Source organism: Mobula hypostoma, chromosome 9 (assembly GCF_963921235.1).
Source record: "Mobula hypostoma chromosome 9, sMobHyp1.1, whole genome shotgun sequence".
In the NCBI taxonomy this organism is placed as follows: domain Eukaryota; kingdom Metazoa; phylum Chordata; class Chondrichthyes; order Myliobatiformes; family Myliobatidae; genus Mobula; species Mobula hypostoma.
This window is the reverse complement of record NC_086105.1, coordinates 111,855,856-111,879,671: the sequence shown is the minus strand read 5'-3', so window position 1 is coordinate 111,879,671 and position 23,816 is coordinate 111,855,856. Positions and strand designations below refer to the sequence as shown.

General features: G+C 41.7%; 1 protein-coding gene across 9 annotated transcripts in view; it reads right to left on the bottom strand.

Moving 5' to 3' along the window:
• The window catches only part of tnrc18 (trinucleotide repeat containing 18), a 227,082-nt gene that overhangs the window by 34,487 nt on the left and 168,779 nt on the right, over positions 1-23,816 (bottom strand). For 8 of the 9 annotated variants that reach the window (XM_063058917.1, XM_063058919.1, XM_063058918.1 and 5 more), the window contains 6 exons: positions 21,082-21,457; positions 18,728-19,033; positions 14,356-14,559; positions 4,176-4,573; positions 3,065-3,214; positions 1,271-1,412 (listed from right to left, as the gene is read on the bottom strand). In XM_063058917.1, the coding sequence (XP_062914987.1) occupies positions 1,271-1,412; positions 3,065-3,214; positions 4,176-4,573; positions 14,356-14,559; positions 18,728-19,033; positions 21,082-21,457 (1,576 nt within the window). The remainder of the gene's footprint in view (positions 1-1,270; positions 1,413-3,064; positions 3,215-4,175; positions 4,574-14,355; positions 14,560-18,727; positions 19,034-21,081; positions 21,458-23,816) is intronic. The other variant, XM_063058922.1, reaches the window with a different exon arrangement.

The following is a 23,816-nucleotide window of genomic DNA, read 5'->3' as shown; positions in this document are numbered from 1 at the left end:
GACCATTTATAAATAAAAAATGAGGCTTTTAACGGATTGGCAATAATTCATCCTGTCAGGTAAAATAAAAAGGAAAAAAAGGAGGGCATTTAATATTTTGAGAATAACTAGCCCATGATGTAGTGGATTTCTTTTGCAAAAGACTTGCTTATATCTGTGACTGTACCACATGTGTAGAGTGGAGAGAATGAAGGATAGCTAGCCCAATACGGAAATGAAGGGTACAAGAAACACAGATGAGATGCACAGAGTAGAAGCGAAAGCTTTCAGCTTGATCAGAGAGCCAGGGCACAGAAGAAAAAAAAGTGATCGTGCATAAAGTACCCAGTATTGGCAGAAAAGCCTCACAAGAGTTACTCCTGATATCCTTAGAGAAATATCATAGGCCAATAATTCTGCTTTTGTTTTACAGATGACAAAAAAAAATCAGCATAAAATTCATTTTATAATAGAGAAGTCACTGGAAGGATAAACACAAGAGATACTATAGATATTGGAAATCCAGAGCAACACACAGAAATACTGGAGGCATTCAGTAGCTCAGGCAGCACCTACGGAAAGGAATAAACAGTCAACAGTCAGTTTGAGCTGAGAACCTTCATCAGGACTGGAAAGGAAGTGGGAGGAAGCCAGGATAAGAAGGTGGCGGGGGGGGGTGGAATCGGGGGGCAGAAGGAGTACAAGCTAGAAGATAGGTGAAGCCAGATGGGTGGGGGAGGGGGGGATGAAGTGAGAAGATGGGAGGTGATGGGTGGAATGGGTAAAGGGCTGAAGAGAAGGAATCTGATAGGGGACGAGAAAGGACCATGGAAGAAAGGGCAGGAGAGGTGTTAGGAAAGTGAGAAGAGAAGATGTTAGTGGGGAGCCAGAGTGGGGAATAAAAGAAGAGAGAAGGGGAAGTGGAGAAATTACCACATCCAAGAAATCGGTGACAATTCCATCAGGTTGGAAGCTACCCAGATGGAATATGAGTTGTTTCTCCTCCAACTTGAGAGGGGCCTCGTCGTGACAGTTGCCGAGTCATGGACTGACATGACGGAATGGGACTGTGGATTAGAATTAAAATGATAGGCCACTAGGAAATCCTACTTGTTACAGACAAGTTAGAAAGATATTATTTTTAAAATATCAGAACATTACGCTTGAGAAACCTCTACATAGATGAATACAACACGCCTAGCCAACTCTGCAGACTTACATCATTTGAACTCTACTATCCCTGGTACAGCAAATACACAATGAAATAGTTTACCAGCAGGGCTCAACAGACCTGGTGTTGTGGGCCTTTCAATGAGCATGCTCAGTGGTAGGTTCTCATCCTCAGAGAAGCTGCTGTCTTGATTCTGCTCGAAGTCCTCATCAGCTGCCATGCTCTCCATGAGCTTACTGACAGCACCTCCCTTGGAGCGCACCTGTTGGGAAGGGGAGGCAGTAAATCAGTGCAGAGCTAATCGTCAACACAAAGGAGAAAGAACTTCAGCTTCCACAAAGCAACAATGACTCACTACAAACAAATTCTCAAACCTTCCAAAAGGAGCAGGTTAAATGCAAGAAGAATATTTCCTAGACAGCAACAGTGGTCACACTTCTAAAAATTACTACGCTGGCTGCTACATGCTTGGCACTGTCTGAGGTTGAGAACATGCGATGTAAATGAAAAATCTCTTTTTTTTTTGCACAGACTGACATGAACATCCATGAAGCAACATTGTTCGGAGAAGGGATTTGTTTCATCAATGTGGGAAGAGAATTGAAGGTATTAGATTGCTGTGTTTCTCTGCATGAGAGAGACACAGGGGGTGAGGAAATCATTAAAACGGGCTCCTGGAAAGTTCAATGCTAATAGAGATACCTAGAAGGAACCGCAGATGTGCACTTATTCTAATTCCTGCTTTGACAGTACAGTAAAATATGTAAATCTACAGTTATTATAATTAGGAAACATAATTATATGGAGGAAGCCTATTATGGAAAGAAAGCAGGAAAGCTGATGTCAAATTGGTTGTTAGGATCAGGTGTTCGCTGACTTTCTTTGTACCATTCAGCACATTGACAGAGCGTGAGGAGCCAATCTTAGATGTCAAAATATTCTATATTCATTTAGAACTGCAATACGGTCTATAATCCCACTAGACAATAGGGAATACAGGCCCTAATATCTAACCCCTTCAATGTCGGCCATGGGTCACTTGGAAACATTCTTGATTTCAAATCGGATGGTTGAAGCTTCGACAACACAAGTAGCATCTGTGCTTAAAGACCTCAACCGTGTAGTGAGGGAACATTCCATTGATGGAGGTGCCATCTTTTGAATGAGATATTACATCATGGCCTCATTTCTACCCTGCTTTAAGGAATATTATGGTATGCATCAAGAAGAGCGGCAGAGTTATCCTAACTGGCCTGGCCCACATTTTCCCAACAATCTACACTTCTGAATAAAGCAGTGTGCTTGGTCACAGATCATCATGTGCGGAGGCTTGTCAAATGTAAACTGATAGTGTTCCTAGAGTGATAGCACTTCTAAAACATTGAATCAACATTTCAAGCATAGAGTGCGCTTTGGAACATCCTGAAAGAGAGGTGAAGAGTATCACACCCACTGGAAAACTTTCTTTGGCTTATACCACATTCTTCTTTGCTGTGGGGTACATTAGTTATTGAATGAGTATGCGGGCGGCTACATTAATGATTAGGAAGCACGGGATTGGAATCCTACCATTCAAATTCAGTTAATGAAATAAATTTGGAATAAAAACTTAGTATCAATAATCAATAGCCACAAAAGAAGTTCAGTGTCATTAAAAACCCAAATGGTTTACTAATATCCTTATTAGTGTGAACTATATTTCCTGTTTTTCTTGTGAATGGTGGGAACGCTACTGGAATTTTACAAGACACACTTAAATGGGCAAGGCATATAAGAAGACAGGCATGGTGGGGCAAATGAATTTAGTGTACAAGGGGAAATGGTTTGGCAAGGACCTGGTGGGTGGATGGACCCATTTCTGTGCTACACAACTCCATGACAAAAGACATACAATAGTATCAGAGTGTTGGTTACCTCTTTTTTCCCATCCTTTCCTTTCACTTTGCCTTTGCTCTTTTTGCAGGGACTTGTGGTGCGGAGGAGGCCGACCCTGGGTTCAGGCAGGTTACTGGCCGTCTGGACTGAGGCTAAGCCAGGGGACTGTGGTTCTTTACCCTTCTTTCTCTGAAAGTGGGAAATACAGTATCGAATCAATAAACTCTCCTCCTCACCACCCCCCGGTACACTTTATCTCATGGCTTGTGCCTACTTCCAAGCTCCTTTCCCAGTGAAGTGCGGCACAGCGGAAATTATGCTCGGAACGCCTGATTCTATCTTCCAAAAGAGCGAGAACGACCTCGGTTTCACGCAGACATTTCCAAGGAGTTTAGAATTGGAAAGATTTTGGCCATGAGGTGCCAGCATGAAGCGTGCCTGGACAGGAAGTAGCTGATTGACCTGACTTTCAGGTAGGGTCCTTGCTAGGGAGGCATGGTGTGCTCCTCTGAAGACGGTTGTAACTCGGCACCTTCAGAATACACAGGAAGAATTTTAAAACTGCCTTTTTCTAGAACATATCTTTTGTGGGCAGCCACAGGAAACACCTTAAGCATCTTGAGCTAGATAGGTCCAATGCTTGCTGCACCTATCTCTATGAAATTTTGAATAAGAGCTCCTTAAAATACATTAGGCCCCAAAACTAATTACTTAGCTGGCCTTTAATTTGTTTTAGATGTCCTCCAGTAAACCCAAAGGAAGACTTTAGCCGTGTAGCCCACCTGAACACTAAGGAGTCACTCTGTGTTCCTGTTATATTCATCCAAGTTTTACACTACAACATTCAAGGCTTTGGAATTATTAAAACTTTCCTTTTGAACCACCTCACATTTGCTTGTGGAGGGATTGGAAACCTAAGAAACAGCACTGATAGTCTTGCTTCTGTGAGGAGAGTGCCAGAAAAATAAAATGAGAAAGTGGTTGAAGCAGGTACAATAACAAAGTTTTAAAAGATAGTTGGACAGGTACATGAATAGGAAAGGTTCAGAAAGATATAGGCCAAATGCAAGCAAAAGGCCGGAGGATATGTTTCTGTGTTGTATAACTTTATGACTCTATAAATGAAACTCTCTTCAGGAGAAATCACTACCTTGTCCTTTGCTTTGGATGCATCCTTCTTCGGACTCACCGCTGAGCTCTTAATGCATCGACTGGTTTTAATAGTGGGGGCGGTGCTCGAAGGGGTCGTCGGTGAGAGAACAGCGCAGGCAGAAGCATCATTGAGGAAAATCCTCTCACTCCGTCGCCTGTTCCACAAGTCGTCATCGCTGGCTTCAGGGCCAAAGTCAAAAGTGAACTCCCGGGGCGATTTCTGCTTGGCCTTCTTTTCCTTTTTCCCTTTCTCAACCCCCCGCTGCTTGTCCTGACTCTGCTGTTCGCCCATGCTGCTCCCTTGCTCCTGAAAAGATTTCTTTGCCCGTGGCAAAGCAGCAGACTTCTGTTTAATTTTGATGTCACTTTCAGAGTCTGTGTATTCAAATTCTGTGCCTAGACATATAAAAGCAAACCTTAATGTTAGTGCCTTATGGTTTTTTAAAACTGTATTTAAAGAGAACAATAATGCACTGTAAGAGGTTATAAAATGCACGGGATGAATCATTCAGAATTCTCAATTGTATTGAAGTTCACATAACCATACAACTTTGATGGTCCCATTTCACATACAGGTCCTCCCCAGGATATGAACCCATGACATATGGAAGAAGGGTGGATTTGCCAGCTGCTGCAGAGCTGCAGGCACCTTCTGCCAGGTAGGAATGGGGCACTTCCTCGTACTTTCTCTCCCCAACCCCTAGCCCTAAGCAGCAAGAGTCAGGGGCTGTGTTGAGTGGAGCAGAGCCGGGGGCGTTGTGGACAATCACTCGCTGAGTCGATGAGGCTGATTGGCTGCCGTTCCTTCTGTACCTGCTTGCTCTCTCTGATTATAGCTGTGTCTGTGATCCTCGCCCACACACTGGTTTGTTCTTTTCCAAGGTATGAACAGTTCAGGTTGTGAACAGTGCTCAGGAGCGTAACCCTCCTGTAACCTGTAGACTGCCTGTGTACCTATTGGAACATCAGCTCTAATGGACACAACACGTAAAATGGAACGATCAAAATGAAGACTATTGTATGATTCTGCTGTTCCAAAGGAGAAATGCAATCTTTCAAAAGCTCTGATTCCAGATGGGTGAATATATGTTGGTGTCTCTCATCGCAATTATTTCACATTCACATTCACATTTATCATTGAGGTAAACACTCACAAGGCACAATTTGGGTCCAGCACATGAGTATGTCTAAATTTACTAAATAATTTCAGGTAATTGCTGCTACACCTCATTAAGGATCGTGAACATGACGCAGCACATCACACAAACCAACCTTCCGTCCGTGCACTCACTTTACACCGCACGCTGTCGGAGCAGTGCTGCCAGGATAATCAAGGACATGACCCACCCAGCCAACACACTTTTTGTCCCTCTTCCCTCCGGGAGAAGGCTCAGGAGCTTGAAGACTCGTACGGCCAGATTTGGGAACAGCTTCTTTCCAACTGTGATAAGACTGTTGAACGGATCCTGACCCGGACCCTCCAAATATCCAGACCTGCCTCTCGGTTTTTTTGCACTACCTTACATTCCCTTTTCTATTTTCTATTTATGATTTATAATTTAAATTTTTAATATCTACTAATTTTAACTATTTTTAATATTTAATATTTGTAATCCAGGGAGTGGGAAGCGCAGAATCAAATATCGCTGTGATGATTGTACGTTCCAGTACCAATTGTTTGGCGACAATAAAGTATAAAGTATAAAAGTTTCATCTTTTCTGCCTTGCTTGATTCCAGCTTTTTTGACAACAGTCTGATGTTTGGTGTCATGAAGCTCATCTGCACAATTCTACACTGGGCTACATTCTCAAGTTTCTTCCCTTGCTCCCTACAAGTAAACTGAACAAAGCAGAGATATATTAAAACTGGTTTCCTAAACCTTTAGCAAACTGTTACATTGAACTTCCAACAGTATATTACACAGAATCCTGCATTAAAAGTGGCAGTGCACATCACTAATTTTACTTGCAAGACATTATTCCGTGTATATCTCCATATGACTTCACCGGGAATTACGATATTATCCCCAGTGTTCATAGACCACACTTTAAACTAATTTTGATTTCATAGTTTTAGAAAAATGTTTGAACTGTAACTTGTTTCTGGTACCCACATGTTGGCTGATATGCCTTGTGGGAATTGCAGACTGGATGAGGCACAGGATCAGTCATGATCTCATTAAAAGGTGGTGGAAAGCCAAGGGGACTGTTGACCTATTCCTGTTTCCATTTCTTATGTGCCATCTTTTTCCTCATGATTAATTGTCAACTGTAATCTCACTGTAACAAACTGTACTGTTACTTAACATAAAACGAAAATTTTAAATATAAGTATTTGAACAAATAGGGATTTTAATGAAGTGGATAGTTGGAGATGTTCCCTTAGCATTTATTAGTGAATAGGTGGAGATGTTCCCTAAGCATTTATTACTGGATAGGTGGAGATGTTCCCTTAGCATTTATTACTGGATAGGTGGAGATGTTCCCTTAGCATTTATTAGTGGATAGTTGGAGATGCTCCCTTCAGTGGAGGGAGTCAAGGACTAGAGGTCACAGGTATAAAATAAAAGGGTAAAGAATAAAGAATGACATGAGGAAGAAATTTGTTGAGCTGTTGTGGCTGGAATCTGGAAAGAGTTGCTTGCAGATGCAGAGCCAGTTTCACTGTGACTTGCAAAGGGGAATTGGATGAACAGGTGATGAAATGAAAATGCAAAGCCATGGAGGAGTTGCTGGGGATTGGAGGTGGAGCTGGTGAGTGGCTCTGACGGACAGCTGGTATGGACACGACGGGATGAATGGCCTCCTGTGCTGCAGCTGGTCTATGATTCCATGGCTTCGCAATGATCAGGACAATCTTGGATTATTGCCCACTTCCTTCTAGCTTCATTAAAATAAAAGGCTTTAGACTCAAGCCTGTCTGGATGAGGTTACATTTCTTTGGATCTGACAGGTTTCCATTCAGCTCATTTGCACAAGCATTGTACCAGCCAGAAGAATGCATGGTATTGGTCTATAGATCCTTCACTCAACACATCCCTTACATTTCTTGTGTAATTTTGCAAAGGAGCCTTGAAGTGCCATCAGATGTTTCAGTCACATCAACCCTGTTCCCTGTAAAGTAGCTTCCAAACATGAAAAATTCAAACTTTCAAAATCTAAACTACCTTAGATGGGTTCCTGAGTCAGATAAGGAATAATGCAGAAAACTCTCCACTTGGAGGCGGGACTGTCAGGATCACAGCTTGGGGCATTCCTTGAGCCTGACTGTATCAATATTATTTGAATGTTCCTTTGAATATGAAAACACTGACATTATTTATTCCTAATCTGGAAATACGTTGTTGGGAGATCATTTTCTGCAGAGCATTTGGAGAAAGTCACCTTCATGCGAAGCCGGTCTTCCTTCAGTGGAGCATAAAACAAATGAGATGAGATCTGAAACAGGCACCGATCTGAAAAGGTCCTGATCAGGACTAAGTGTCAGTACAGTCATTACAGTGACGTCACCACTGAAGATTGGCCTTAAGAAACAAGGTGACTTCTGAATCGATTAAAAACAGCATGATCCATCTGGTCTTCAACATTCACACAGAGGAGATTTTTGATCAAAAATCTCAAATATAAAACTAAAGAAACATCCCTTTGGCTTGTTTCTGTTACTAAACCCGAAGGGACCTTTGTTCTTGGTCATACTTAGCTTCATTAAGGTAGTTACTTGGCCTATGTGTATCTGACTTTACTGAAGTAGAAAGGCCAAGAATAACAGCTTCCTACCAGCTCTCACAAGTGAAGGTCAATGTCAATTAATTAATCAAACCCATTGCACAAAAGGCTGGACAATTTATGTGCTGAACTATTCTCCCACAATGAAACTTCATGGAAAAACAAACATTCCATGGCCTTCAGTGTTTTTTTTCCCACATGTTCCAGCATTTCATTGGAATAAAGCGAAAAGGAATCCTTGGAAGTTAAGGTTTTGAAATACGGCCAGACCCATGGGGGTAGTGTTCTGCATTTAAAGCAAGTGTTAAGCTGGCACAGCACAGGGAACCGGCAGCTGTTTCTCCCAGTGCCACTGTTGGCCAATTTGATGTTGCGCTCCATATACAGTGCTGCACATTAAACTCCTGTTAACAGACCAATACTGCGAAGTTAAGCAATTGACAGCGTGTTAATTGACTTGCTGCTCCAGCTCTTAAATGGAACCTGGCCACCAAAGCACAGCACTCCCAGAAGTCATGGTGAGACTTTGCACTGAGCTGGCAAAATGGGTCCTCGCGTTTGCACGGGAGTAAGCTCTGAGGCTCAGTGACACTGATTCAAGGTGGTTTATGGACATTATTCAGTGTATGACTGTAAGGGAGAACAAAATGATTGCTACTCCGGATCCAGTGCAGCATTAAAAAAAACTCAATAAGCATAAAGAAACAAAAATTAAACCCTTTGCACAAAAGGCTAGACAATTTATGTGCTGAACAATTATCCCACAATGAAAAGTCAGGGAAAAACTAATGTTCCATTTTCTTTTGTTTTTTCCCATGTTCCAGCATTTCACTGGAATAAGGCAAATATAACAGCAATCCTATAAAACACAAAGCAGAAGTCACTGTTACATACATGGACCGACTGTATGTACTTACAGTTACCCTAGGTGATGTGTGATATAGTGATATAGTGGTGGTGGGATGGGTTAATGGGTGGAGGTGTTGTTCAGCTTGATAGCTTGGGGAGGTAACTGTTAATGAATCTAGTGGTCCTGGCGTGGATGCTGCGTGGCCTCTTCATCGATGGGAATGGGACAAACAGCCCATTCAAACAGTAGGGTGGGTGCGAGCCTTCGTGATACTGCTGACACAAACAAGAGAAAATCTGTAGATGCTGGAAATCCAAGCAACACACTCAAAATGCTGGAGGAACTCAGCAGGCCAGACAGCATCTCTGGAAAAAAGTACAGTCGACACTTCGGACCAAGACCCTTCCCTAGGACTGGAAAATAAAAGCTGGTAGCTTTAAAGGGCGTGGGGGGAGGGGAGAGAGAACCACCAGGTGATAGGTGAAACCTGGAGGGTGAGGCAACTTAAAGAGCTGGGAAGTTGATTAGTGAGGTGAGATGAGAGAGGGAAAAGGGAATGTGTTGTTCCTCCAACTCAAGTGTGACCTCATCATAACAGTGGAGGAGGCATATCGGAGGTTGGGAAAGTTTTGGAGAATTATGTGCTGGATGCAGAGGCTGGTGGAGTGTAGGTGAGGACAAGAGAACCCTATCCCTGGTAGGGGGTGGTGGGAGGATGAGGTAAGAGCAGGTGTGCGCGAATGGAAGAGACGTGGTTGAGGGCAGCATAGACGGTGAAGGAAGGGAAGTCCCTTTCTTTGAAAAAAGAGGACATCTCCTTCATTCTAGAATGAAAAGCCACAGTGGCCACCCATTTTCATTCCACTTCACATTCCCATTCTGATATGTCTATCCACGGCCTCCTCCACTGTCGTGATGAGGCCACACTTAGGTTGGAGGAACAACACCTTATATTCTGTTTGGGTAGCCCTCAACCTGAACATCAATTTCTCAAACCTCCATTATTGCCCCCCCCAACTCCTTCTCCATTTCCCATCCCCTTTTCCCTCTCTCACCTCAACTCACCAATCAACTTCCCAGTTCTTCACTTCATCCCTCCCCTCTCCAGGTTTCATATGTCACCTGGTCGTTCTCTCTCTCCTCCCCCCACCTTTAAAATCTACTCTTCAGCTTTTTTTCCCCTCCAGTCCTGCTGAAGGGTTTCGGCCTGAAACGTCGGCTGTACTTTTTTCCACAGATGCTGCCTGGCCTGTTGGGTTCCTCCAGCATTTTGTATGCTATTGCTGGCCTTTTCCGTATGCACATCCTTGATGGCGGGTAGACTCATGCCACTGATGCTTTGGGCAGATTTCATTACCCGTGTAGGGCCCTCCTATCTGCCGCAGTGCAGTTTCCAAACTGCACAGTGATGCAGCATGTTCGGATACTGTCCACTGTGCATCGGTAGAAGGTCGTGAGTGTTAGTACACAGACCAGATCTCTTCAGGAAGTAGAGGCATTGGTGGGCTTTCTTGACTGTGGGGGATGTTTATGAGAGGACATGCAAGATGTGCCGCTAGGTGCTTGAAGTTGCCCGCGGTTTCCACTGCCGTGCTGCTGATGTGAAGAGGGGCGTGAGTGGTGCAGGTTTTACCCAAAGTCGTTATCACTCCCCTTTGTCTTGTTGACATTAAGGAAGAGGTTATTTGCCTGGAACCAGGCCCCAAGCTTTTCCATCTCCTCTCTGCAGGCCTTCTCGTCATTGTTGGTGATGCGCCCCACCACTATCACGTCATTGGTTAAATTGACAATGTGATTGCTCAGGTATTTGGCTGTGTATTCGTGTGTGAGTAGAACGTATGGCCCGTATGAAAGTAATTCATAAACATAATTTGTCAGTAAAAGTCAGCACTGCAACTTTCAAACTCCAGTTACAAAATCCAGCACTCACTGCTACTGCAACACCCACTTCTCTAGCACAGAAATCATCACATGACCAGGCACAGAGCAGGCCAATTTTCATTGTCACTTTAGGAATGAATTGCTGAGAAATTGTCATTTTTGCCTACAAACAGATGGGAGATGCTTCCAGGCCCAAAGATGACCAGTACCCAGGTGTACCATAACTAAGGTAGGATCTAAAGTGGCATGTGGTCAACCACACTGCCCTGAGGAAGAAGACCGGTCAGGAAGGGGAGGAGGATGACGCTCATCACTGTGTTTCTCCTCATGAGAGCACCATGTCACACCTTGACACTGCTTTCAACAAGGCTGGGCAGGCTTTCCTTCTCTAGTCTTTCACAGGAGTTTCAGCAGAATCAGGAACTCATCCAGGCAAGTTGGAAAGTGGGAGCCCCTTCTATGCCAGCGAAGACAGAGATGGAAACTCAGAGCTTATTGATATTACCAGGTGCAGATGTTCATCATAGATCTGGCATTGGTTAAGGCATCTATAGGAGTAATACTAGCAGAAATATCACATCAAACACAGCAACCTGGAAAGCAGACACAAGAGGGAACCACAAGGACAGATAATTCATATTATCATTTTGGAATTAAAAGTTTCTGTTGGTTTCAAAAGGTATTTGTTTTCTTTTCATTCCAACTTCTGTCACTGCAAACTAATGGATGGTGCTATGAAGGAAGGAGAATTCTTTTTATAGGGTGGAACACAGCACGATTGTTTAAAGCAAAAGCAAAATGCAACGATACTGGAAATCTGAACAAAATCAGAAAACTCTGAAAACATTTGAGCAGTGAACACTTGCACAACAAGTTATCACTGTGTATATCACCTACTCCCTGTACTTAATATTTGTGTTTGACCTTGGTTGCAAAGGGAATGTTTGGTTACATCAACATAATGATCCAAATGGTTCCTCTTGCACACCTGCAGAGGGAAACGTCAGCAGAGATATATTTTGTTGGCACAAGTAAGCTAGTTTCAAAATGGAAGGAAATAAACTTCCAATGTGAAAACTGCGTCACCAGAAGAACATCCCCTGGCACCTCACGTGAAGACATGATGGATTACTCCTGCATTAAAAACTAATACAGTTGCAGGCTTTTCTAGCACATAGGGACAGTCAACGCAGCATGAAGTGAACAATGTTGACGCACAGGCTGTTTGGCCAATCTGTGACATCATCACCACTCGGCAAAGCTTGAATGTCACTGGGTAGGATCGTCTAAAGGCATTTAGACTATATAGTCGAGCATGTGGCATGCTAGATGGCAAAGATACTTGTTGTTAACCCTAAAGCCCTATTAGCGTAGATCTGAGATACAGTAACCCCTTACAGGTACAAAAAAGTGAATTCACATTTTTGCCAGGTAAAATCTAATGATCTGATTGTTAGTTTGGAGATGATGTGGTGATGTGGTGACATAGTTTGCTGCCTGTGGTGATCATTCAACACGACATTAAGGCAAAGTTACAGGTTTTAGAAAGGATGGAGCATAACAGACACAATGAGGGAACAAAGAAGCTTCTAATTCAAGTATCCCCCAGTTCACTAGCAATGTTGACTGCCCGTAGTAGCGGTATCTGAAAGATGCAGGGCAGCAAAGTTACAGAAAACTAAATGGGAGTGATATTTACCTATCACAAAATGCACTGTACCAGTCAGTCTGGCATCTGTTAATATAAAGAGCATTTTATGGAGTCATACAAGGGCTGATTTACACATCGTGAGGGCAGACAAATGCAGACAACAGCCAATGGAGCTTCAAGTGAAGCCCTAACATTTGGCAAGGAAATGATTCCATGGCTTATTAATCCATTTTTAGAACTGTTCAATGGTAACTCCAAGCTAAACAGCCTACTTTCTGCTTTTGAAGGGGTGCCCGTTTAGGGTGACAGAGGCTTAAAGGTGGGTGTCAGCATTATGGAAATAGTAAACACACGAGACACCCACTCAATATTTGAGAAACCGTATCCGCTAGATTCTGACATTAATTTCCCTTACTAAATCACAACTTGGGGTTTTAGAGGTGCAAGACATGAGAATCTCCAAGGTTTCCTGATACGGTTTTTGTTCACGTTGTAATACCACTAATACCTGGAAGAGGCTCCTGGGGTCACCAGAAGTTGCTCTATTCTGTGACACCACTCCTGTCACCCCTGCAGCCTCGAGAGTAATACTGATTCCCCAGTAGAGTAGGCAGGAGTTGGCAACCTATGAAAAAGCTGCTTCCTTTGGCTGGCTCATGCAGGGCAATATTAGGCGAGGAATTTAGAAAGAGGGTAGTCCTTGCGTTGGTGTCAGCCACACATGCCTATGAACGGAAGTGTTGGCAATAATACCCTGTGCACAAGAATATCACTTTGAACAACAGAATTTCTAGTCTACATACTTTTTGAGGAGCCACGTCAATCAAACAAAGATCTTGCTCTGTTTATTTCTGGTTATATTATGATAATTAAAAAACAGATTAGAATTATAACCAGAATTTATTTTGTCTTACATGATCATCACCAACTGATGAAACATCATTGAACTGAAATGCTAACATTTCATTCTCCACAAAGGATGCCTCACTCAGAAAATGACTTTGAAAATAGACTTAACCCAAAGCAGAACAACACTGTATCCATTTTTAGGCACCTGAGCACTGTATGAAAATTTCATCCTCTCACATTTCAGTCATAGTTTTGTTAACACTAGAATTCATTTTCCTAGTGTACAACTGTTTCTGAATGATATCAGCTATATAATTTAAGAGCCAAAATTTGTCTCAAGTGTTATTTTCAACCCTACTGATTTGATATACTGTATAACTGTTCTTATCTACTCATACAACAACCAGGACAATAATATGTCCTCTGAAACTAAACTATGTGAAGGAGCGCAAACAACATTCTTTGTCTTCAGTGAGATCTGTGACCTTCTGCAGCCTCAAATACAGACGCAGAAACTGCTTTGATCAGAGATGTCAGGGCCACAGTCCCTCTAAGACTCCTCTGTTAAGGATTATTACAGGCCGCTGCCACTGTTCCATGGCACAACTCTCAGCTAGTTGCTCACCGTGGCACTCAGGAGGTCTTTCAAGCTCAGGGATACCTTATCTACTTCATCGTCCGCCCACAGGCAGAATGGTCACTGGGGATTTGTTGGATTTGAAGCCTCCCCCATTGTGCAGGCATTGATTATAGTCAGTGGCATTACTTTCTGTATAAACATCCCAGAGAGTGGCTGGCTGTAGTCCAGGTGGCTCTCCTCAGCTCCCTGAACGAAGAGCTTTGATTTTGCAATCTAGGCACATTCTTGCAATCCTCCCTTCATCACATTATCCACTCTGCAAGTAGAAGCACTCTCCAAAAGCTTTAAGAGCGCTGCTTGTATTTGCTGAGGTCACAACCGAAAGCATATTTGCTTATGCAAAAGTGCATGATAGGTCAATAGAATATGCATGCTAAAACTGACACAATGACCTGTTCCTCAAGTAAATTTGAAAACAGGTCTCTGCGAACCTTACAACTGATGAACACCACCTATATGGAATTCATTACCAACAACATTAGGGTGACATACAATGCTGTTTTAATGCAATTAAAATATAATAAAGCGACGTTTCAGTCTTACACCCACTAATCTTCTTGAAGCAAAAGAGATTTACTTACCCATTAAACTTTGCCTTTCTTCTTTCTTTTTAGCTTTTTGTTTTGCCTCCAGCTGTACAATGGATAATGGTGGCGTCATTATCGGGCTTGGCATGGCACTAGCCGCAAACCTGGCTAGTAAACCAAGGCCACTCTCGTCCAAGGCAGGAGAGGAAAGACCATCACTGCAGTCATTCCTATAATCCTCTTCTTCAGAGGTGTAATCTACGTTGAAAAAAGTGGGAAGTTACTAGTAGTAAAACCATGAACGCTAGAGAGTGGGTTGAAAGTACTGGAGAATGAATCCAATTTGTGCTTTGGGTCTCTTTGTCATCAGTTATGCATCTTTCATGAGACTGGAGTAGAAATGTTAAAGTATGGACAATAAGACTAAAGTTCTTCAGATTTTTTGCAAAATACTAAGACATCCTAATTCTCCGCCCTATCATCTGTAGGTTATGTGACATTGGTACTTAAACATGATTAGGTTATTGGCACTTTAAGGTAAAGGCAGGCATAATATTAACAAGGATTCTGAGTGGGTGAAAGATTATCCATTCCTCAGTCAAACAGGTGATTAGAATGGATAATCTCACCTCACGAATTCCAATTGACGGAACCAGATCAAAATCCATCTGCCTCCATGGACCAGCACTCTCCACTCCTTCAACCCACATTTCTGACAGCACATAGATATAAAACAGATAAGAAATTAAATAACTTTGTGTGAAGGAATTCCATAATGCAAATCTTATTTAGTCCTTTGACCATTGGTAGCTGTCAGATGGGCACCTTTTAGTCCAAGGATTAAATTTACAGATGTGTCTTACATTCATGTTCCATCTCACAGAGACATCAACATTCATTTTCTTTTCTTTGACTTACATTCTATGCATATTTCAAAATATTTGCACCACTCGATGAAATTTTACTGGTTAACAGCAATTTTTGGTGATTTTGCTTTGAAATGTTACAGACAGTTTAGACCTACTAAACAGTGCAAAATTGGTTAGGGAAAAGTAATGTTAAGAAAGCCGACTGTTAGCAGCATCTTTATTATTTAAGGAAATATCGAGCAGCGTAAGTATGTTAAGCAAAGAAAGCTTTCTTCTGAGCATGTAGTTCTCAGAAAAAAACACATCACAGCTCATTGGTAAAAGCAAGCAAGCCTACTGCGCACAAAGGAGGCTGTGTGTAGGCAGACTTCGAACAGTTTTGGGTCTTTTGTTGTCATGGTAACAATTTATATATTTTATCACAACAATATCTTTAATTGCAACAGCAAAATGGATATTTGCTTTCCCAAAACATTAAAATTTAAATATGCTTGTATAGGTACAACTTATTAAACAAAAAAAAATGACAAGTCAGAGTTCATAGGTCACATGAAAAAAAGTGATTGTCCTACCTACATAACAAAGTGCAAGCTTCTGCTGCCATGGAAAGTGACCCCACTGCGTGGTGTCTGCCCTACTCCCAGCCAATCACTTTGCTTCTTAGTGCAGCACGAGTGCAATGCAAGATACCGATAGACATTCAAGCATCATGGATAGGGGGTCAAAGGTGAAGGGGTGTCAAGCAGCTGCAAGGAGAAAGCGAGCAATCTAGAAAAGCCAGTTATTGTTTTAGTACTGACATTAGGGGACAGCCATAAAGAACCCTATTACCCAAATATCCCTTAAGGCAATTAGTAACATATTTTGCCCTTTAATAACAATACCAGGCAACCCTTTTCTGACCTTTTGTAGGCAACATTTTCAAAAAAAATTCAAGAAAGCAACTTTGCTATCGATGTACCATTGCCAATTATATGACAAGCCAGTGATCCTACTTCTCTCTTGCTCGTTCTGTTGAGCGTACAAACATTTTGCTACACTCCAGCAGAGTACGTTAACCCCTAAATCTGTTATGGGTGTATTGCTTGATCTCAGAGCACTCAAGAAATCCACATGCACATACGGTGGGCTGTTTTCTAAGGCAGACTTGCAGAAATGATCAATTCATTGCCATGGCAAGGATACTGTCTAGTACAGAGACTATTGACTCAAGATGTGTTAATGCAACCATGCATTTATGGATTTTGGCACAATGTTGACTGCAAAACAGGAGTAGGATTGAAGGAAGACCACTGGATTATTTACAACTGGCATTGTTTCCTTTGTAAAAGTTCAAGAATAGTTCACATTCCAAAAATGTTTTAAAAAATGAATACCCAAAAGATTCAGGTTCAATGAACCTCAGCCATTCTCACAGAACTGTATCATCCAGGTGCATACAATTTTGTTCAAATGGATGAGCAAAAGATTTGGATTTGACTTGCTTCTTTAATGAGAAATGTCTATATTTAATATTCTATTAATTCCAGTTCATTTTGATCTCAACCTAGTTCAAATTGATATTCTGGAATGGTTATGATTTATACTTAACCAAAAATAATCTGCCCTTTTCTACTACATTGAACTAGCATTACAAATCGTAACCTTTTGCTCAGCCGAGTTCAAGTATCTAGCCAACAGTGTTAACCATTGCCATTTCAAAAAAAATAAAATGGTTTCCGGCAATGGGTTCTAGCTTTCTGAAGATTTCAGGTGGTTGCTTGCTGTTATGTCTCCACCTAGTCCTAATGCAAGTCCAGTTCTGTGAATTTGGGTATTTGCAGCAACCATGTTGATACAAAAGATACACCTTGCTCAACAAAATACCCTCCTGTTCCCATTCAATTGGATTTGGCTCATTACACAGAAGGGACTTGCCTCTGAAAATATAAAAAAATGATTCAACAAACTCAGTGTATAAATGAGTTGGAATATCTACACTCTGGAACAGAATAGAGGTGCAAAATACTGATACGAAGTGGGCAGTTGTTTAATTTAGATTCACCATTTTTATATAAAAAAGGGGCATTCAACCCCAAATCTTCCCTGGAATGATACTATTTAAACAACAGTTTTAAGATATTAATACAGTTTACACATTTATTTTTTTTTAATTACCATGTACAGAATTTTTTTGTTCAAAAAAAATAGTACACATAAACTTTCAACCTCTCCAAGCTTATCGGGGATAAGGTGAATATCAGGCAGCTGCTTTTCAAACTGTGACATAATTTTACAACTGGTGTGACAGTTGTCTCAAAATACATCATCGGCCCAACAAATGAATCAGACTGTTAAATTTTTAAAAGTCTATGAGATCCCATGTTAAATTAAAAAGTGACAGCTTTTTCAGTTTAACTAAAATTTAACATGATTACAGAACTTTAAATGGCCTTTTTATTGTACTGGAAAACCAGTCACCTATACCAAAGCTTTGAAAATATCTGGGAAACAAGCTCATGAAAGCCTAGTGTCTCCAGATACTCCGTTACAAAGGACAATGACAATTTAAAACTGGGAATACAGGGATGTACAGTTACTCTGCATATTTAACATATTTTGGCAGCATTATACTACACTCAGGCTGAACACAAGCCAATAATTAAAATTCCACAATGTCACTATTGACTTGAAACTTTCTAAATCCTTCAAATTGGTTAAATATATTAATTAGATCTTTCATAGGGTTTTTTACAAAATGACATGCTAATAATTATTCCTATATATGAGTTCCCACCCAACGCTACATAATATTCTGGTTTTCATCGGGGGCGTTTGCTGAGTGCTTCAGTAAATGCAGATGCAGCCTTATTTAATCAGCCCAAGCAGAAAATGCCAATCAACTCCAGAGGAGAATATTCAAGCTCTGATGCTTTCACATACATCTTTCATTTTGTGGCTTTGGGGAAAAGTTTGAACCGATAAAACAGAAAACGAAGAAACAAAAAAAGGAATACTGAAATTATTGGGTATTCAAGGATGTATTAGAAACTAGAGGAGGCGATACCAGCAAGCTTCTAAGAAATAAAGACAAAGAAAACCAACATTGCTGCTTTTCCTACAAACAGCCTGACATGAAAGGGATATCTGAATAATAGAGTGTTCTATTGCAAGTGGGAATGAAGTGAAATGCCCTTTCATCTATTAGAAGGAGACTATATTTAAAAAAAATTAAAAGCAGATGCAAAGCAAGAGAGACAAAGCACACTCATTTAGTTAAAAAAGAAATTAACATGTTTAATTAAGCTTCAGCACCAAATTGCAGTACAAACATTGGGAAAACACACACACACACACAAAGTATTCAATTTACAATTCCAGTGGTTCATTGTAGCCTCTCAAGAGGCCAATGCCAAGGAAAAAAAGGACTTAGGAAATAACCTATTGGATACAGGCTCCAAAAGAGCCAATATTTAATACATCACAGTTAGAAAAGGGCAGCCTACACTGCCAAATTCCAGATGGTCACGACTTTGTGCCATCTCTTTTTTCAACACCTGAGGTTTACTTCTATTAACCTTGATTGAATGAGTCCTCCGAACTGTCAGTGAAGGAGGATCCAGCCTCAGCTTCCTCCAGCAGCAAGGCAAAGTGCTTCACTTTTTTCTTGTCTGTCGCTCGCTGTGATCGCACAGTTCCGGTGGCAGAAGCAAGTCTTTTGGCCTGCTTTGTGCCCAGTGAAGCCTTGCTTTTCTTTGATATTATGCCATAGAAAGCGGGTGCCTTCTGCTTGGAGCCCGATCGCTCAGACATACTTGAGGTGGACTGCAGTGGCCATTCATTCTTTCCCAACTCCTCCTCATCCTCATCCTCTGTGTCAGTATCTGCAGTGGTAAAGGTAGCACTCAGTGTCACCACTTACAGCCTCAGCATACCACAGTATTGTGAAAGAAACATAAATGTTAAATGACCAGGTTTCCTTCAGTTGCCAAAGGTCTGACATTGGGATTGCAGTAGGATACGATGCCAACACTCACTAATTTATTACCTATAATTTGTTGCCTCAATTTTTAAATTCTCAAGCGTGCATTCAAATCCCTCCCCGGTCTCATCCTACCCTACCTCCAAAATGTCCTCCAACCCTTTAAACCTATGTACAGGAAATGACATTAAACAATCTTGAAGATCAACACCATATGCTCAAACGCTCCTCCCAAAGATCTCCATACCTCGTCCTTGAAGGATACTTTAAAATTCACCTCTTTTGGCCAAGCTTTTAATCGTAAGTGTTAACATCTCCTTTTGTAGCTTGGAGTCCAATTTTGCTTGTTAACATGTTGGGTAAATTGTTGGGGTATTCTGCTTTGAGAAATTTGCAATAGAAATGCAACTCTTTGCAATGATGGGCAGAAGACAGATTAGTACAATTAATCTATAACAATTATTTTTATATGTGCAAATGTGGTACTGAGAAAACTAATCTTGTGTGCTAATACATTGAGAAAATGATTACATTCAAAGTTATTCAGCAATTTTCCTCCAGTTAAAGCTACCAATTAATTTAAACCAATGAAAACCAACAGAAATAATGAGTAATTCACATTTTTCCTTAATTTGCTTATGGTCCTCTCCAAGTCCAAGCTCATTTCAAAGTAAGACTGGGATAGTATTTTTCTCCCATTAAATCTATCACAAAAATGGCTTTCATTTTTTGTCAATCTGGAAAGTTAGTCTGGCTAAGATTATCCACTGTGGTGTGCATTACAATTGCAGCCACTCCTGTCCTCACCATAAAGTCCACTCATACATTGTTCCTGTTAAGGTCACTAGGGAGAGACTAGGAGCAGGGCAGGAGTGGATTTGCTTTTTCTTCTCAGCACAGAGAAACTGAAGCCAACTTGCTAACTTGTCTTGCACACCAACCAATACATGTATTCCCCAAAGTCACCAGGTCAGTCAAGTGCTGCTAAAAAATGGCAGCTATTTGCAGTCTAGTGGGTAACTATTATATAATGCTGTTACATTGTAACCACTGCAAGTAAAAGCACAAATAGATGGATGTAACATTTAAGACATCCAACTGCAGTAGCTAAACCTTATTGGGATCATTCGCAGGATTTTGGTTAATTTGGCTTTTTAACTATTAAACAGCAGTGACTAAAAAAAAACCTCAGTGATTACTCAAACCTACAACTGTACACATTGGCACCGCATTATCTGTTCAGACACAAAAATGACACAAGAAGCCCCCTGACGCTTCGGATGGATTTTCAAATTGCCAATCAGCTCATGTAGAGGCCAATTAACTTTTCATTCACAAAAATTTCAAAGGAAATGAAAATCTTCTATCCCCTTAAAAGCTGCCTGATTGGCAACAGTAACTTGGCTGCCAGTGTAGAGTCTCAAATTGATTGCAAAGTTAAACCAGAATGGGTGGGTGGGGGCAGGTGTGGTTGGAAGCTACTTTCTCCATCTGGCCAGAATCATACCAAGCCTTTGGAATGTTAACACTCACTGCAAAACAGGAAAGTATGTCATTTCCCAGTGCTGGCATCCATTAATTTGAAATTTTACACACACACACAGAATCACCGCAATCAAATCAGCAATATAATTATTTTAAGGAATTTCTAAAAGCAGTGCCAATTTCAAGGATACATTTTGCAGTAAAAGGCACCCATAATCTAACCTCATCTGAGACTCTCCAGCAGTCCAGATGGAAGCAAGACTTGGAACTTCATCTCAGTGTGCAGGATGCTTTTCTCTACATCAGAAAGGCACTGAATTTTTTTTAAAGTCTGCATTTCCACACATAGTAATCAAACCTCTTTTCAGATAATAGCTGGTTTCATTTTGGACCCTTCTAACATAGGGATATGTGGTATAGAAAAAAAGAAATACACTTCAAGTAATTGGGAAAAATGGAACTTACTGTAGGAGTAACTGCTGACCTCAGACCTCGCTGGAGAATGGGATGCCTTCAGCCTACCCTTGATCTTTGAACTTGACTCCAACTTCCTGCCTTTGGCCGCCATTTTGTTTTTACTTTCTTTGGAAGAGAGCATGCTTGGTGAGCCACCAAGGCTCTTATGCAATATCTTCCTTCCATCCTTCCCCAAAAAGTCTTCATGAGATACCAGGTGCCTACAGCTGTCTGTCGTGCTGCATTTCTGTTTCCCTGTCGAGCCATCTGCAAACTTAAAGGGTGACTTTAATTTAGTTAGCGAGAGGGTTTGGTGCAGCTTGGTTGCCAGTTGATCCTGTTCACTGACCTTCCTCTTCTTCTTGAACTTAATCTGGCCGTGACTCTGTTGGGTTTAAAGTAACAGGAAATTACAAGTTAATTCATTTCAACATACCTGGTGTCCTCAATAACAGCAGGACCATGAGAATACACTTGAGGAGAAGAAGACGTTGAATTGTTATTTCTACGTAATTACTTGGAAGCTGGTGACAATGTAATAGCAGTCAATGTTCTTATAGAAGACTGGGTTTGGAGCTTCTGTGCATTATCATTCATAGTTTTGGTTTCAAATCTTAATTGTTAGAAACCTGGGCTTTCTCTTTATGCAGCAAAGGATATTGAGGAGATACTGAACTGTGATGTTCTACATATTAGGAGAGTATTACGATTTCTTCCATGAGGGTGGGGACGGGGGGGGGGGTGCGTGGTGGCTTAGTAGTAAGCGTTATGCTTTACAGCACCAGTGATTGGAAGATCAGGGTTCAGTTCCTGCCGCCATCCATAAGGAGTTTGTACGTTCTCCCCATGACCGCGTGTGTTTCCTCCTGGAGCTCTGGTTTCCTCCCACAGTCCAAAAATGTACGGAACAGGGCTAAAAAGCTGTTGGCATGCTATACTGACTCTGGAAGCTCGATGGTTTCCAGAAGTTACAATAGCTAATCAGAAACAAGAGAAGATCTGCAGATGCTAGAAATCCAAGCAACACACATAAAATGCTGGAGGAACTCAGCAGGCCAGGCAGCATCTATGGAAAAGAGTACAGTCGATGTTTCGGGCCGAGACCCCTCATCAGGACTGGAGAGAGAAAGATGAGCAGTCAGAGTTAGAAGGTGGGGAGGAGGGGAGGAGGGGAGGAAGAAACCCAAGGTGATAGGTGAAACCGGGAGGGGGAAGGGTTGCGGGAGGGGTGAAGTAAAGTGCTGGGAAGTTGATTGGTGAAAGAGATGCAGGATTGGAGAAGAGGGAGAGGACAGAAGGCCATGGAATAAAGAAAAGGAGGAGGAGCACCAGAGGGAGGTGATGGGCAGGTTAGGAGAGAAGGTCAGAGAGAGAAGAGGGAATGGGGAATGGTGAAGGCAATTCCACTTCCCATTCCAACATGTCGGTCCATGGCCTCCTAAACTGTCGCGATGAGGTCACACACAGGTTGGAGGGGCAACACTTTATATTCCACCTGGCTAGCCTCCAACTTGATGGCGTGAATATAGATTTCTTGAACTTCCACTTATGCCTCTCCCTCTCCTTCACCATTCCCCATTCTCTTTTCCCTCTCTCACCTTATCTCCTTACCTGTCCATCACATCCCTCTGGTGCTCCTCCACCCGTTTCTTTATTCCACAGATTTCTGTCCTCTCCTATCAGATTCCCCCTTCTCCAGCCCAGTATTTCTTTTACCAATCAATACTGAGCTCTTTATTTCACCCCTCCCCCTTCTCCCGGTTTCACCCATCACCGTGTCACACCTCCCCTCCCCCCACCTTCTAACTCTGACTCTTCATCATTTTCTTTCCAGTCCTGATGAGGGGTCTCGGCCCAAAATGTCGACTGTACTCTTTTCCATAGGTGCTGGCTGGCCTGCTGAGCTCCTCCAGCATTTTGTGTGTGTTACAATGGCTAATGGTTGCAGACAGAATCCGTGAAGTCTAGATTGAAATATTCTGGAATCTTTAACAATTTAGATGAGAGTAGTTATCAATGGATTTAAATTTCCACAGCATTTAGCATGGGATCAAAGAAACCCAGTGTCTGTGCTCGCTCTGCACTCTTCACTTCCGTTGCAGCAAATACCAACCAAGTGAAGGTCAATATTTTAACTGCCAGCAAAGGCTCAGTTGCTTAATATCTTTCAGTTGTTGAAGATACCAATACAACCTGACAAACTTTAAAATGTACACCAGGCTGATATTCCAGTGCAACATTAAGGTGATGCTGCATTGCCAAATGAGGTTACCTCTGTATTCATAGGAGATGGAAAATTGACTGTGTAGTAATAAGGGAAAGGTAGGCTAGCTTTCTCACTGATCTTATGCCCCACTCCTGTATGAAATCATTTTTGCTTAGACAACCTCACGATAATACACGTAATTTTATTGTTCTTATGGGACCCGAACACACTGCTTAGTGAGCCTCCTACAGTGACTGCACAAAGGGACATCACTGGCTGAAAAGCCCTTTGGGATACTCTGATATCTTCAAAGATGCAATGTACATGCAATTTTTTTCTTCGTTCAGAAACTGGAATGTGATGGCTGTCATTTGTGAGATAGTCCCATTGGCATATGGCGTAGTGTGCCAGTGTCCATGAAGGAGAGAGAATATGCTCCTTTTTCACTGCTACATTGATCATCTTCACAGAGTTTCTCTTCTGATAGGCAGCACTCAGAAACTGCATCACATTTCTTTGAGAAACTGCTGATATTCCT